At 43.5% G+C, this 16,518-nt stretch overlaps 1 protein-coding gene across 4 annotated transcripts in view; it reads left to right on the top strand.

Moving 5' to 3' along the window:
• ATP9A (ATPase phospholipid transporting 9A) overlaps nt 1-16,518 on the top strand; it is a 117,287-nt gene that overhangs the window by 47,127 nt on the left and 53,642 nt on the right. For all 4 annotated transcript variants that reach the window (XM_075901191.2, XM_075901190.2, XM_075901189.2 and 1 more), the window contains exons 7-12: nt 566-660; nt 3,237-3,317; nt 6,401-6,476; nt 12,320-12,396; nt 14,915-15,075; nt 16,028-16,170. In XM_075901191.2, coding sequence (XP_075757306.2) covers nt 566-660; nt 3,237-3,317; nt 6,401-6,476; nt 12,320-12,396; nt 14,915-15,075; nt 16,028-16,170 — 633 coding nt within the window. The remainder of the gene's footprint in view (nt 1-565; nt 661-3,236; nt 3,318-6,400; nt 6,477-12,319; nt 12,397-14,914; nt 15,076-16,027; nt 16,171-16,518) is intronic.

Raw genomic sequence — 16,518 nt, forward strand, 5'->3', positions numbered from 1 at the left:
TCCAGCCAGGGCAGCGGGTTCCCTGCAGCCAGGATCCTGCCGACAAGCCCATGGTAGGTGGGGGGCTGCTCCAGCTCTGGCTGACCCCACTGTGGGCGACCGGGGGCTGCTCCTACTGGCCCAGCCCTCTAGTTAAGTATGCTGGTTAGGCTAATACTTGCCAGGTAACCAGGTAAGTTTTTTACATCCCTGTGCCAAACTCATAGCATTTGTAACTCAAAACAGCCTTTACAAAAATAAGATGCCTTACCGGTCATCCAGCACTGTATCCAAATGTCTCTGACTGTCCTGTTTACTTGAGCCTATAAATTAGAAATATATTTTTTTACTTTAATTTGTTATTCATATAACTTAATGCAAGTTTGGTTTGTTTCCTTAGTTTTGCCTTATTTAAATAGCTGAAGTCTCAAGAAACTTTTCGTCTAAATTCCTCTGAAAGATTACTCTTAATCAGGTGTTGTTTTCATAGGAAGAAATGTGTCTTATCTCAGAAACTAATTCCATGAATGGCCTGTGTACCTACAATAGAACTAGAAAGACCATTAACAATGTTGAATATTGCCAGGATCTTGCTTCCTCCGGACTGATCAGCTAGATGGTGAGACAGACTGGAAGCTGCGTCTGCCAGTTACCTGCACTCAGAGATTACCCACCGCATCTGTAAGTAGTTTCCTAGTAAAAGATTTTTGTTTTAAATAGTTGTTTCTCTGTACGTCCAGAATGACTGAAAGTGTATGTTATTTGTCAAAAGGGGAAAAGTGTACACTCTCTCTGACTTTCACAGAATGCAAAATAATTGCCATTTTGGAATCAGAATTGAAGCTTTGAAAATTATTTGCAAATTATTTTGTGCCAATAATTTCATCATGAGGCACACAAAACCCACAAGCTCAAGGTTGCGTAATTGTTTTGGTTGTGATGTTTTGAGGTGTTTTTTTTTGTTTTTGGTTGGATTTTTTGCTTTTTTTGGTTTTGGTTTTCAGTGTGGGGAAGGAGGAATTTTTTTTATTATTCCAGTTTTCACTTCACAGCTGATTAGGGCTCTCAGATTTTGAAAAATGGAGGAAACAGACAAATTAAAGCATAAATAGCGGTATATTGATTGTATTTTGCAGAAATCATAAAGTAGTATTGGAAGAGATAGAACTGGATACGGATAGCATTCACATAACTCCTTATTTGAAATGTACTCTAATATAACCCACTCGTCTGTGGTTAAAATACTCCTCATAAAGTATGCAGTCACCATTTGTGCACCATGAAGTATTGCTCTCAAGATGCCTTACACACCTTTTGAGCAGTTGAAAAGGAGTGACAATTAGGACTACTTTTGCCAGGGAAGAAAGAATAGCAAGAGACTTCATGAATTCAGCTGGGGACTTCAAGAGACAGGTTGATAGTGTTTAAATACTATAGTGATGAATCCCTATGGAAAACTTAAATAGAATTACTGAGCTAGCATCCAAAGAACTGTCTTGAAGTAAGATCCAGTCAAAAGGAGCATGTGAAAGTCAACTATCAGTAATTTCTTGCAGAAAGGTCCATTTCCTTGATGACAGTGAACTTCCTGCTTTCTCAGATAACTCCCCTTTCTGTTCATTGAGCTATACTGTTCAAGAGTACAAATCATATGACCTTATAGTGGAACTTTTCCTGCCACATAAGCCATTGCTTAATTTCATACAAAGAGTGTTTAGCTCATGGTTATTCCTCTTTGTCATCTGAACTAAATCTTTAACCATTGAATGCTATGCGTCTTCCAAAATCCTGTAGCTGCAAGTAAGTGTGTGTGTGTGTGTGTGTGTGTTTGTATGTTTCAGAGAGAGAAGAAACAAAACTGAGCATGCCTCTGTTTTGCTAGTGTGCCAGCTGTAATAAAATCTTTTTTTCAAAACCACTAGAATCAGGAAAATTCTTCAGCAACGATCTAAGACCCTATAGCAGTCAAAATGACTTGCAAAATGACTCTGTCTCCCTGCCACTGTGGAACTGTTCCCTATTATACATGTTAGTGTCTTGAACTCAGCAGATGGGAACGTGCTTCCCAGCACTGGTAGATAAACATACACTAACTCCACTCCAGATAAAACCCTAATCATTGCAGTGTGACATTGTTGGCATGGATGGTGGCTCAGGCTAGCCATTTGAGTGCAAACCTGCCCAACTCCTTCCATTCAGGTGTTTAGCCCCACCTGCTGCCCATGTTGCCATGTTCAGGCTGCTATTTTTAGCATGCTGGCTTGAGCCAAGTTAGAGCCAGGGCCATCCCTAGGTGGCCATGGGGCATGCCACCAGACACAGGCCCCAGAACAATTCTCCCTCCTTCCCCCACTGGAGGCCCCACCATCACACATCTCTGATCTACCACCATCCCTTCCCATCTCTGCTCTGCTCCCTTGCCTATAGTCCCCTTTCCTGAGCAACACAAGCCGGGAGATTACCATGGTGTGGCAGCAGGGGTTGGTGTCTCTCTCCTCCCCTTTTCTCCCCCGCCCCCCACTCACTGTATTGGTGGGAGCCAGAAGAACCTGACAGCCTGCTCCGCTCTACTCTGCACCCTCCCTCTGGGGCCATGGCTCTCTGCTTCCTGCTACCATGCTGTAGAAAAGTTCAGTGGGCTGGGAAAGGCTGCCGGATCACTCTGGCTCCTGCCACCACAGCACGGGTGAGGGTGGGCAACCCCCACTGCCGTCCCATGCCAAGCTCCTCCCTCCAGGTAATCTCCCGGACCACCTTGCAGCCCCATCATAGGATTGTTGAGGCAGCTGTCGCAGAGGCCTCCAAAGTGCAGGGCCGGGTGTGGCCACTCCAAGCTGTCCTTTAGATGGGACAGATCTGCCTAGAGTGTATCCATCTATCTGCAATGTAGACCTAATTTAAATGTCCAAAGCTCTGAGGTGCATTCACTGCCTCCCCCTTGGTGGATATTCCACAGCCTAGTAGATGCATCACAAATCCACTTTGTTTCTCAGCCTGAAAGTTCCCTTATAATGCTCTAACTGCCAAGTAATTCCCAGCTATTGCTCTACAGAGCCATTTGAGAAACTCCTACTGTAGCCACACCATTCTAGTAAATCTGTTGTAATGGTTCAGCTCTGTCTTCATTGGCTCAGATTTGCTGTATGAGGACATTGAATGGCTTTTTTTTATTTGTTTAAAGGAATTTAGAGACTTAAAGGCTGTGTATATTGTGAGTTAATAATGTTTAACTTTGCCATTACATGTCTATTCTGTAGGACCTTCTTCAGATCCGATCCTATGTATATGCAGAAGAGCCCAATATTGACATACATAATTTTGTGGGGACCTTCACCCGAGTAAGTCTACGGATGTGTGTTAAGCATTGTTTAGATGTGTTCATCAGATAGACCTTTTGAACCACATGTAACTTTCAAATTGCTTCGGAAGAAGTGCTCACATGTTGCTATGCCCTGTATAGATATTCTAAAGATAAATAGGTTAATAGGGGTCCTTCTCTCTTCTAAATAACATGCAGCCATGTGTTAAATAATATCGATAGGTCATGAAGAGTTTGGCTTAGACCCAAAAGACAGCAGGCCAGTCAGCAGTAAGGGCCATACCCAGAAAGAATTAGTTGTGGCCAACATGGTGCTGAGGAATATGCGTACCTGTTTTGCCACACAAGCAGTCACAAAAAAACCCTACCATTCAGAGCTGTGTGGGGACAGAAGACTTTAGGTAAATAAGCCAATGGCTTCAACGCCCGATTCTGAGTTGGATGGTTCTCCCTTCCCATGGACAGGTAATCGGTGGGAATTAATGTGGCAGTCTATAAGTGTTAATATGGCCCAATTGACCTGCACCTCAAGTACAGGCAGTCCCCGGGTTACGTACAAGATAGGGACTGTAGGTTTGTTCTTAAGTTGAATCTGTATGTAAGTCGGAACTGGCTCCAGATTCAGACACTGCTGAAACTGACTGCCAGTTCTGACTTACATACAGAATCAACTTAAGAACCCCAGGCGTCCCCAAGTCAGCTGCTGCTGAAACTGATCAGCAGCTGATTCCAGGAAGCCCGGGGCAGAGCAACTCTGCCTCGGGCTTCCTGTAGTCAGCGCTGGTCAGTTTCAGCAGAAGCTGACTTGGGGACGCCTGGGGCAGAGCAGCTGGGGTGCTACTGGACCAACCCAACAGCACCCCATCTGCTCTGCCCCAGACGTCCTGATTCAGCCGCTGCTGAAACTGACCCACGGGCGCTGCAGGACCAATCGGCAGCGCCCCAGCTGCTCTGCCCCAGAGTCCAAAGCAAAAGCCTGGTCTGCTGGGGGGGGGGGAGCACACTAGCTGCGCCCCCCCCCCCCCCAGCAGACCAGGGACACGGGGAGCAGAGCCGCAGCGGCAGCGGGGTGCCGCGCCTCTGAGGCTTTGCTCTGGCAAAGCCTCAGAGGCAGGGACCCCGCCACGGCTGCGGCTTCAGTCTGGGTGCCTGTGGTCTGCTGGGGACGGTCCCCAGCAGACCACAGGCACCCTGACTGAAGCCGCAGCCGCGGGGGGGTCCCGCGCCTCTGAGGCTTTGCCAAAGCAAAGCCTCAGAGGCGCGGGGAACCGCCGCTGCTGCCGCTTCAGTCAAAGCAGCAGCAGCGGCGGTTCCTTGCGCCTCTGAGGCTTTGCTCTGGCAAAGCCTCAGAGGCGTGGGACCCCCCCGCGGCTGCGGCTTCAGTCCAGGTGCCTGTGGTCTGCTGGGGACCGTCCCCAGCAGACCACAGGCACCGGGTCTCAAGGGGCAGCAGCAGCGGTTCCCGCGCTTCTGAGGCTTTGCTCTGGCAAAGCCTCAGAAGCGCGGGAACCCGCCCGGTGCCCCTGGTCTGCTGGAGACTGTCTTCAGCAGACAAGGGGCACCAGAGCAGCTTACGAATGGGGCTTTCTCGCCCCGACTTCCGGGGCGAGAAAGCTCCGTTCGTAAGTGCGGATCCGACGTAAGTCGGATCCGCGTAAGTCGGGGACTTCCTGTAATCTGTTTTGGGCCAAGGCCCTTGGAATCACTTTTAAAAAGTTAAGGTGCCTGTTAGGTGGGGGAAGTGGCGAGGAGAGATGCATTGAATGTTTGGACCTAAAGACAACTTCTCCTGCTCACTGGGGAAGGGGATTGCGATGAATGCATCTTAAAAATGGGTTCCTTATTTTTAAGGTTCCCTGCCCCTCTTGTGTGAGGAGCTTGGTAAAAACCCTGAGAGATTTTTAGGTCACTTTCTGAATTGCTTGTCAACATTTGTTTATTTTGAAGAGGTAGGCTGTGATCTCATCATCCAGTGGCTGCTGGGGAGATCCCGTGATTGGCTTTTCAGGAGATAGTACTTTCATTGACTAGGGAGCAGCTTGGGCACCTATAGAGCCTGGAAGGTTTGTAGACCTCCTTGGACTATGCGGATAGAGAAGCAATGTAATATTAGTTTTAAACCGTGCTTGACTCACCCTGGACACTATAATCCAAAGATAGAGCATGCTAGTCCTGAAAAAAGGATGCTAAATATAGCATGCTGATCACTCTGTGTCATTTACTGGCCTGGTTCAGATTATTTATTTTGCTTTCCAGGCATTTCTGACCAGCTTAAACTGTGAAAGGAGAAATTTCATTGATACTTTGAAATAAAAGGCAGAAACATGTCATCCATTTGCATGAAAGAATGGAGTGAGTTGATGAAAAATATTCTTAGTGTTGTGGTCCCACAATCTGCCTATCATGATGGTTCAGTAGAAAGTTTCAAACAGTCATAAGAAACAAGCCACACTTCTTGTTCCTAACTTGGAGAGGGGCTGCTTCTGGCGGAAAAGGCATAAGAGTAGGCTTCCTCTGCTCCCAACCTTTCATCCCATTGTTCAGTGCCTATATTTCTAGTCCAGTCAGTAGGATCTGATGGCAGAGTTAAGGTTTTCGGATTTTCATAAGCTCAGGATGTTTCCCCCACTTCAACTCTCTCTGGGTATGTCTACACTGCATTCCTCTTTTGAGAGAGGAATGCAAATGCAGCTGAGCAAAATTGCAAATGAAGTGCGGATTTGAATTTCCCACGGTTCATTTGCATAATCGTGTCCGGCCGCTATTTCGAAATACCTTATTTCAAGATGATAAACGCTGTGTAGACGCGGTTATTTAACTCCTTATAAAATGAGGTTTAAGGGTTATTTTGAAAGGCTTTTTTCTCTCAAAATAACCGCGTCTACACAGCGTTTTTTTATCTCGAAATAGTGTATTTGGAAATAGCGACTGGATGCAATTATGCAAATGAAGCATGGGAAATTTAAATCCACGCTTCATTTGCAATTTCATTCGGCTGCATTTGCATTCCTCTCTAGAAAGAGGAATGCAGTGTAGACATACCCTTTGTGTCGTGAATGCATCTAGTAAGCTGTTTCAATGCTCTCTGTGTATTTGTTCTAGGAGGACAGCGATCCTCCAGTGAATGAAAGCCTAAGCATAGAGAACACACTATGGGCCAGCACAGTGATTGCATCAGGTAAGATGGAAGCATGTGTAGCTTTTTGAGTATGTTAGCAATTTTTAAAAATCCTTTTGTAATTTGGCATAATCATCTCTGTCAATTGGAGAATTTAGCAGTTGGAATGAAGTTTACCACTTGTCTTAACATCTCAGGGGAGCTGAGCTGACAGTTAATTACCTCTTGGACGTTTATAGATGAGAAGGAACTGGAATTCCAGGGGCCTTTGGGCGCTTGAGTGTCTGTTACCAGAATAGCACTTAATTGCTACACTGACATTCTAATCTGTAACAGAAATTGTGTCAAATAGAGTCTAGTAATAGAGGCTAACATAAAAGAGCTCTAGGTAAATGCTTCCACTAGTTTGTGGTTCTATAAATAAAAAGCATTTTGTGATAATTGATAGTTTTGGGCCTGTTATACACACACTAAAATTGCAAGGAATAAGAGGAATCAATGTTCTCTTCCAAATGCTTGTCAGGAGAAAAGGCTTGTTCTTTCACTAGCTAAGTTACCTACAAGTTAACTACAACAGAGTGTCAGAAGAAGAGTGAAATTCTGCAGTACAGTTTGGGGGTTAAAGTGTTGGAGTTTTTAGAGATTGCACTGTATGGTGTTTAGCCGTATATTGAGACGCTACACTAAGTGATGGATGAGAAGGAATATGAACTTCAAAAAGTTCCACTTTGTTACTAACACTGAAAGGTAAGTGTTTCATTGTTTCAATGTTTCCATCTAATTTTCCTTCTCCTACTCTTTAAAATATGCTCAGATATAATGGATATTGTCACAGTGATATGTGATACAACTGTCTGAATATAATAGAGCAAATCTTGTTTATAGTTCAGTAACTGTCAAGTGATTCACAACTAACTCCTCCCCTACTCCCATCCCATAGTGCAAACAACACCAGTATTAGTGCGTGCAGCTTGAAATAACAAATAGGCTGTTCAAAGCTCATTTTTAATTCAGTCCAAATCTTAAAATAAGAAGACAGAGGCAGAAAAGCCATTGTCCTAGTAACTCTTGCCTCTTTAGATGTGTTTTTCTATTTCTAGCTTACTTATATTGTGTAATAGATACTTCAAACTATAACTATATTATTTAAGAATCTTCTGACGTCTTTCCTGACCTGTTAATGCTCTATATTCATATGACATGACCAGACACTGAGGGTGTGTCTACACTGCAGGGTTTAATTCAAAATACATCAATTGTGTAGCTTATTTTGAAATATGGAGCGTCTACACAGCACTCATTTAGAAGTAGAGCACTCTTCCTCCGACTTCCCTTCCTCCTCATACAATGAGGGTTACAGGAGTTGGAGTAAGAAGTCCTGCAGCTTGACAGTATTTTGGCAGTATTTCGAAATAACTGCCTGCTGTATAGATGCGGACTAAGTTGTTTTGGAATAGTGCTAGGTATTTCAAAATAGTGCTGCAGTGTAGACATACCCTGAGTGAAATTATGTCCCCATGGAAATCAATGGTAGAAGTCCTTTTGACTTCAGTGTGGTCAGGTTCTCCCCCTCAGGTGTGACTGCAGAGCGTTATGTTCTTCCCATTCTATGCCATCACGTGTGCTCATATGCGCACAGGCTGTCACGTTTAGGCATTTGTACTATGGGGGGAGAAACTGTGCATATAGTCAGAACTATTTGATAAGCTTAGTATTTACAGTAGCTCCCAGAAGCCCCTATTAGGATTGGATGACCATTGTTCTATCTGTGGTACAAAGAGATACAAAGCTTTTTCCTCTATCTCTAAAAGCTTACAGTTTGGGCTCAATCCATCACTTATACCTGTGAGAAAAGTTACTCATATATGTAAATGTAGGGAGCTCACAGCCTCACTGGGCCCCTGGGCAAGCTGCGGAGGGGAAAGGAGGCGCTTGAGCAGAAGGGGAAGGGCCTGAGGCAGCCAGCCCTCAGTGCTGGCCAGAATGTGGCGCGCCTCTTCCCTTTCCCCCCGTAGTGCTGCCTGGAGTGCACCTCACAGTGATTTTAAAGGGCTCTGGGCAGCACGACTGTTGCAGTAGTGGTGGCAGAGGCCAGGAGATCCAGACCCTTCTAAATCACCAGTGCCCAGGCCAGTTTCACCCTTTGCCCCCATTCCATTGGTGGACCTACATAAGTGTCTGTGGCATCTGTCTATAAAAATGGTACTTTAAAATATTTTAATCACTTTTTAAATAGCTTATACAACGTGGTTTATTTCAAATATTCATAAAACAGTTAGCAAGTACCCACTGAAAATTGCCCTTCAAACTTTGCAGCATGCCCATCTGCTACTGCCGTAGGAGCAAGTCTGACTCTACTTGCTGTTTGCTGTCAGATTTGGTGTAGCCTGCCATCTGCTGATCTGAATTTGTGTGCTTGCCACCTTCTGCCATCTGGCTTCAGAGACTTAATTTTAAAGAACACGTCATACGATTATTTTTAGTTTGTGTATTAGTTTTACATTTTAAGTTATTTAAAAATAATATGTTTGCAGCCGTCTGCAACCTTGGTTGTTAATGGAAGTGGGGAGAATTAAAGTTATTAAAACTGCAGTGGGTTAAATCAACTAGAATAATATCCTGGTTTGTGAGAGGTAGGGCTTGCACTCATTGTTAGCCCTTTTGAAATGGTTCAGTGTGATACTTATTTTGGCATTAAAATATATTTGTCACCTCCCAGCAGCCCCATCTGTTCCTGCATAGTAGGAGTCTATCTCTTCCTGGGAATAGGTAGGCATAGGTCTTGTTTAACATTCACAATATAGCTTTAAAATTGCGTAATGCATTTATTTATTTCATGTGATTATGCCTTGCTGTGGTCCAAATGACTAACAGCCTTTCTCCCATCCTTTGCCTCTCTGTTAATGCTGTAAAAACTGTTCAGACCAGTGATTTCTTGACATTTGTCTGAACTAGGGAGGCTAAAAAGTGGTTCATTAGGTAACCATGTCACTGATAAAAATCTTAGTGGTTACACGCTATGGGCTTATGCTGCATTAGGCTTATGCTGCAGAGCCCGCAGTGCAACAGCTCCCGACTGCCAGCTCCACTCCCGGGGAGCTGGCTGCACTGTGGGCTCTGCAGTATAAGCTTTATACTGCAGAGCCTGCAGTGCAGGGCGGCAGCTTGGCTCCCCAGGAGCAGGTGTGCACTGGAAGTTGGCTTTTAAGCCTTTTTCTGCCTGCCAGCTTGCTCCTGGTGAGCTTGTGCGTGCCAGGAGCTGGCTTTTTTTTTTAAGCCAGCTCCCAGCATGCACCAGTTCCCACCTGCTGGCTCTGTTCATGCTTATCGGTTAGCCATTTAAACAGTTACACTATTACATCCCTAGTCTGAACTGTGTCTAGCATAATGGCACCTCTAGAATGCTACTATAAAACAGTATTACTGGAATTTTTCTATTTACTTGAATGAAGCAGGATCAAGTCCTGTGTCTAAAAAAGGATTCTCATGTTTGGATGAAATGTCACTGCTCTGCATACAGAAACTTCATGCAGTTCTGTTTCTTAACAATAAAATTCTGATAAAAGAATTTACAAACCATAGCACAGACTAGGAATTTAATTTCCAAAGGTTTGATAAAACTTGGGCCTTCTGCCTCTCCAAATCTGCTGAAGACTCTTCAAAGTGATTTCAAAGAATTCAATTTAATTAGCTCTCATTTTAAGGTTACTAGTCTTCATGACTCTACTGCTAGCCTTAACTGTCAGTTATTATATGAAGGGGGAAAAAAGCCCTTTAATACACATCCGTTCTGGATGTAACTGTAGACAAAAGGGAAAGCTAATTCTTAAAAAATGAGATAGGGATGGTAGAAGGGAAATCATCTGGCACTTTTCCACAGTTGCACACAAGAAGGATCAACCTGAAATGTAGAATTAATCAGGAATATTTATCATTTCAGATCTTCTGATTCATGTCCTGGATAATTCATCCATGACAGTGGAGTAAGCAGGCCGCCTAAAGAATATTATGCTAACTATTGCAGATCAGCTTGCCTTCTTTATTATGGTGCTCCTAATATTGAAGTGGCTAAGTTGTGTGTAGTGAAAGTTTTATTGCATTTATGGATAATCATTCTGTCATCCTTCCATACAGCTCTGAGTACAGTGGTCCCCAAACCCACACCCCTCCCGTAACCCTGTCTGTACCCCCCCTCCGCCCTCCACTGCATACAGCTCGCACTGGGAGCAGGCTTCAGGAAGGGGCAGGAATGCCAACAAGGTAAAGGGACTGAGGCCGAGGCCAGCAGCAGTGGGTACAAGACCAACACACAGTGTTCTGTGTAAGCTGAGCACTTGGGAGCCACCCAGGAGAGATTCAGATGCTGCCCAGCTGATGAGCAGAGCTCCTACAACCAGCAGCAGGGGTTTCTACTGGTAGTGCACAAAAATATATATCTTGGTGCACGTAACACAATTTATTCTGCCCGTGGATGGAAAAAATGAGGGGAAAACTGCTAGCAGCCAGAGCTGAGGCCAGCAGTGGAGTTGAGTGGTGCTTCCCTCCTGACTCTTTCACCCTCCCACCTGACTCAGGCCCCAGCCCTATCCCCTTAAATATTTCTCTGTGCCCCACAATTTGGGGACCTCTGCTTTATCACACAGAGTAAATCTTCGACAAGCAGCACATTGAGGGAGAGAACCAAATTGGAGTCATGGCTTGCATAAATGTCTATGTATATCTGTACAAAATATCTTGAAAAGCATAGTCCCTAATAGCTGTTTATGTACCCTGCACAAGTTGTGTATGCAGGTCCATGAGCATATGAGAAGATTATCAAGATGAATATATGTCAATAGGTGCATAAACTCATCATTAAATCTAAGTTACCTTATTATGTGCCCTGTGAGAGAGGCGTAATGCCGCAATCTTTGTGAGACAGGAAGGGAAAGCCACCAGGGCTCATAATCACATTTGATGGCACTGTCCAGTTTCAGTGAAATTGCCATCAGGGTGATAGGGACTTCAGATTCGTGAAGTGCACCAGTTTAAGGATGATTGAACGCTTCTAGGGCCAGAATGAAAATTAGATACATTTGACCAGCATTGTCCTCAAAGTACGGAAGAACTCACTTGATTTGACTTGTTGGGGTGTCTGTCCTATTTCATCACCCACAGGAGTTAAGAGCTTGAGCAGAAATGTGTAATGCTGACATGTTGCCAAATACACTTTCAACACTGACGTTCTGCAACTAGGTAATCATGCTGCTGTTTAGACGTTGTATTATATTTCCATGAGCTGGTAGCAATGGCCACGAGAATGAAGAGGCTGTTTTATACTGTTTGAGGGCAACAGTAAGGCATAAACAATTTGTAACTCCTAGGAATGGTGACCTAAGCAACAGTACAGTTATCTGGTGGTAGATGAGAGGGAACTAGAACCCCTGCTTTTCAACTACTTTGAGTACAACAGGAAGGGAATTCACACTAAGAGTTTGAGAGGAAAATAGGTGTATCTTATCCTTTTAGGCACTATAGTAGATTCAGCTATGTTGCGTTACCTAAAGGTTAATTGCAAAGATGATATTGAAGAGTGCTGCATCCAGCTTCAAACATTGGCATTTGGAGTCGGGGCGGGTGGGGAGAGGCTGAGTTTTATATTCAGAATCAGTTTCTTTGCTCCTCCAATTTATATCCTGTGTACGGCATCAGTTGATTTAATTTTGTTTTGTTTTGTTTTGTTGGAGGGGCAGGAGAGCTCTCCATGCATGTCTGCTTAACAAATCTACTAAAAATGTGTCTGTACTTTGAGTCTGTGAATAAAATGAACCTTTTAAAAACAAGCATCTTCCCAGCCATGAAAAAAAAATTAACATGTTCACCCCAGAATCATATACATCAAGTTTTTTTTGTGTGTCCTTTAGGCACAGTTGTGGGAGTTGTTCTTTACACAGGGAGGGAACTGCGCAGTGTCATGAACACTTCCAACCCACGAAGTAAGGTACAGTATTTCATTGTTGATATACAATTGTAGACTGTTGGGCCACCATAGTACAATGGACTCAACCTGTGGGTTGTGAACTTATTCCTACTTCTGATATTTGATTAAGCTGGTTTTCTTGGTACTTAGCAGTCCGTTCTCCTCAGATATGAGAGATCCCATGAAATCATTACACTGCTTTCTGTGATACCACCCTTCAAGTCCCTGTCTTTTCCAAAGCACCATGAGAACCAAGATTATTTATGAGGTGCATTTGTGAAGATGACTAGTTGAGAAGGAGTCAGCATGCAATCACAGTATTAAAGAGTCTGACAATCTCTGATCTAGCTCTTGCAGAACCATAGCCCCATAGTTGAGTGGGGGGTGTTGGATAGCATTATAAGGTTGTGGCCTATCCCTACTCCCCCTCATTTGTCCCTCCTGGATCTTGAATGGCTCCCAGCAGAGCTGGTTACTGTTTGCTGTCAGTGAAAAAGGTCAGTTCAGAGAATTTAACTGAAGCCTGCAAGGCAAGTTTATTGAGAAAGAATTACTCCAGCAGTACAAGAGTTACATCAACCACATAGCTCCTATGTTAGACATAGCAATACATTAGAAACTACACGTTCCCTTAAATGAGCCTCTCTTTCACAAACATGCACAGACATTTCCTGTGGTAGCCCCGCACCGTGCCTGCCTGGCAAATAGGGAAGATGGTTACCAATCTACAGATAGCTCCTTTTCTTAAACCTTTAAAAGAAGAGTGATCCTGTAGCACGTAATAGTACTACAGGATCACTTGTTTTGTTTGTTTTTTTAAGTTACAGACTAACACAGCTACCCCCCTGTTGCTTTTCTTCATGTTCATCTCAGTTTTCTGGTCTGATTTCCCAAAGAAAAGCCTTGATTGCCTTGAAAGCACTTTGCTTCATAGTCCCATAATCCACAAAGTGGAGCATCACTGCTTCTTCAGATGCTCAAATTAATGGATCCCATCCACCAATAATTTATTTTGCTTGACTTTTATGCTATCTTTCACATGTCTTTAAAAGCCTGCACAGTTAATGTGTATTTACTAATTTTACGTAATTAGATTGGAAGGGACTAGGAGGGGTGGTATCCAAAATCACCCCTCTTTTACTCACTTGTCAATCTGTCATTCTGACTTCTGCGAGACCATCTGCTGATAGGTTATGATGACCAAGTCATCTTGTGCTTCATGCTGGAACTTCGCTCATATGATATTTCCTGACCAGTAAGTCCAGTATTGATAGTACATGCAATCCAGTCTGCAATCCTTGTGAGTTTGACTCATCAAATTTACTTCAGTTCACTTGTGCTTAAAGAGTACCCGCTCCCAGAATCCTCTGTTGTTCGGCCATGTTTAAATAATTTCAGGTTATGCTTGCATCATTCATTCGGTAGTGGTCCCACCAATTTGGCACAATCCCAACAGGAGGAAGAGAGGCAGAGGGCTTGATGTGCCACCTCAGACACATAGGTACAACCCCATTGGACTGACTGGAGCTGCCTTCTTGAACTCTGTGTATGTGTACACCTGCTGTTTCAGAGAAAAATGAAACATTATCAGTGAGGGCAGCCATGTAAAGGGTTGTCATGAAGATAATGTTGAGCTTCTGACGGTTGCACAGCAAATATCTAAACATTGTGTGAACTGGGCATCATCAGCTGAATTGTGTTTGACTTCCAGTCTGCAATTTAGGATACTCCACGTAGGTGATCTCTTACTACCTCGGACCTGGTCTATAATTGGTTTTTGTACTAATATAGCGATGTATGTTAGAGGCATGACTTCTTATTTGTTTATTGGTCATTGTATTAGTACAACCCCTAATATTCACTTAGATATAGTGACTTGGCTTATTGTGCAGGCATAAGTTCTATCGGTATAAGCACATTTATGCCAATGTAACTGCATCCAAACTTGATTAAGCTATAAAGATATAATTGAAATTGTCTACACACAAGGTTGTATCATGACCCTTAGTTAAGTTTAGTTCTGTGGATGTTAGTGACCAGTTGGTGATGATATAAGGGACCTAGATCTCTTCACCCAAGTGCTAACAGAGTTGATCACTTCTGAATACTTTTTTTTAAAGGCAATTTACATTAGAAAGTAGCACACCGGTGTTTGTGATATTTTATCTATAAAAGTGTGGAAACATGCAGGTTGAGTTGGGGAAAGTGTTGCTTTGAAATGCAAAACAGTCCAGAGATTTAAGTGACGAAATGAAAATGTGTCTGGCGCTGTCCGTCTTGGAACTGTCAGTTGATTTGACTAATGCTTAATTTTAATCCACTTTTAGCTTTGTGTGGTTCCCCATCCCCATATTCTGTAGAGCTCTCATTCAATTATTGCACTCATTTCTGCATTGGAAATGTATGCATCAGCACCATAGCACATGTACACTTCAAGGCATGATGGCAGCTCCTGCCACACTCTAGTGGATTAATCCACACACTAGTGGATTAACATCTAAATTTATGCTACAGAAAATATTTTATTTCATTTGCTTAGATTGGCCTGTTCGACTTGGAAGTGAATTGTCTCACTAAAATCCTATTTGGAGCCCTGGTGGTGGTCTCGCTTGTGATGGTGGCCCTCCAGCATTTTGCAGGCCGCTGGTATCTTCAGATCATACGATTCCTCCTCCTGTTTTCAAACATTATTCCTATTAGGTAAGCCAATCTATTAACCCTTCCCAGCAACATTTCTAGTGTCCTGCACTTCAACATACACGTCTAGAATTTTACAATATATAGTAAAGCCTGTGTTATATGGCATACCGGTAACCTAAAAATTCTGGTTATCTGAAGGGGGGGGGGGAGCAGGATGTGGCCTGCTAGGTGGGCCATAAGCTGTGGGGGGCGGGATGCAGCCTGGTGGGGGGAGGTGTGGAATCCAGGAGGCAGAGATGGCAGGGGTGGCCTGCTGGGGATGAGGGAGGGGGGCGTGCTGGGGGTGCCAGGAGCCACAGGGGGAGCCAAGATGCTTGCTGCTTGCTTCCAGCTGCCGATCGCCCCTCCCTCAGGTATGTGCTGCGCACTCATCTGAGGAGCGGCCTGGCACTTAAAGGGCCAGTTTCCTTTTTTTTATTTTTTGTTTTGTTTTTTGCTTTTCCCAGCAACAGAAATTTGCCGATTTCTACAGTTTTCTGGATGCTTAAGTTCCAGATAGTGTAGGTTTTACTGTAGGACTTTCTTGTGAGATCTCCAGAAATGTGGGATTAGAAATGTCTATTTCAGGGACAACCTTTCTCGTGCTCTATAAGCTTTCTTGTTTCCTCGAGGAGTGTTGAGCAAATGTGAAGGGGGCAAGTAAACGAAAGCAAACCACAAACTAGATTTTTTTTTAAACCTCTTGTTTTTCAGTTGTTGGATTGTTGTATCCCTGCTTAGATGGTGTGTCCGTTATTGCTGTCACAGGAGCCACTATGTGGTTCTCCCTCAACATCTTCTTGTGTTCAATTCTAATATGGAAGCACCATCCTTTTATTACAGCACTTTCCTGTGGCAGATCATGGTGTAGTCCAAAAGTTCACAGCAAATTTAGAATTCTAGTTCTTTGGGACACATTCTCAGATTATATATATATTTTTTTGCCTTTTTATTCTTTTTCCCCCCAATATAGCTTACGTGTAAACCTGGATATGGGGAAAATAGTTTACAGCTGGATGATCCGTAGAGATTCCAAAATTCCTGGAACAGTGGTTCGATCCAGCACTATTCCAGAGCAGCTCGGAAGGATATCCTATTTACTTACAGACAAAACAGGTATGCAAGTAAATGAGTTATCAGGCATTTTAGTATCAACAAAAGTGTGAAGAATGTCTTTGGGTAACATTTTCTTCCAACAGTAAAGTAAATGAATTCATGTGCTCCTTTGATGTGGAAGAATATACAATATCTTATTTAGCAGGGATTTCCTTTTAGAACATGTGGCTCAGTACCTTAGTTATATACATTTTGAATCTTGTTGTTGTTCTCCTAATAAAACTCTTCATTAATGGGATGTGCACATATATGAGTAAGAGGCATAGATGACTTTTTACCTCTTATGATTTGTTCTGTGTTTTCCTCATCATCACTCAGAACTGTCAGCTTTTAGCACCTGTTCTGTGA

This window comes from Pelodiscus sinensis, chromosome 17, assembly GCF_052426305.1.
Source record: "Pelodiscus sinensis isolate ZL-2025 chromosome 17, ASM5242630v1, whole genome shotgun sequence".
Lineage (NCBI taxonomy): Eukaryota > Metazoa > Chordata > Testudines > Trionychidae > Pelodiscus > Pelodiscus sinensis.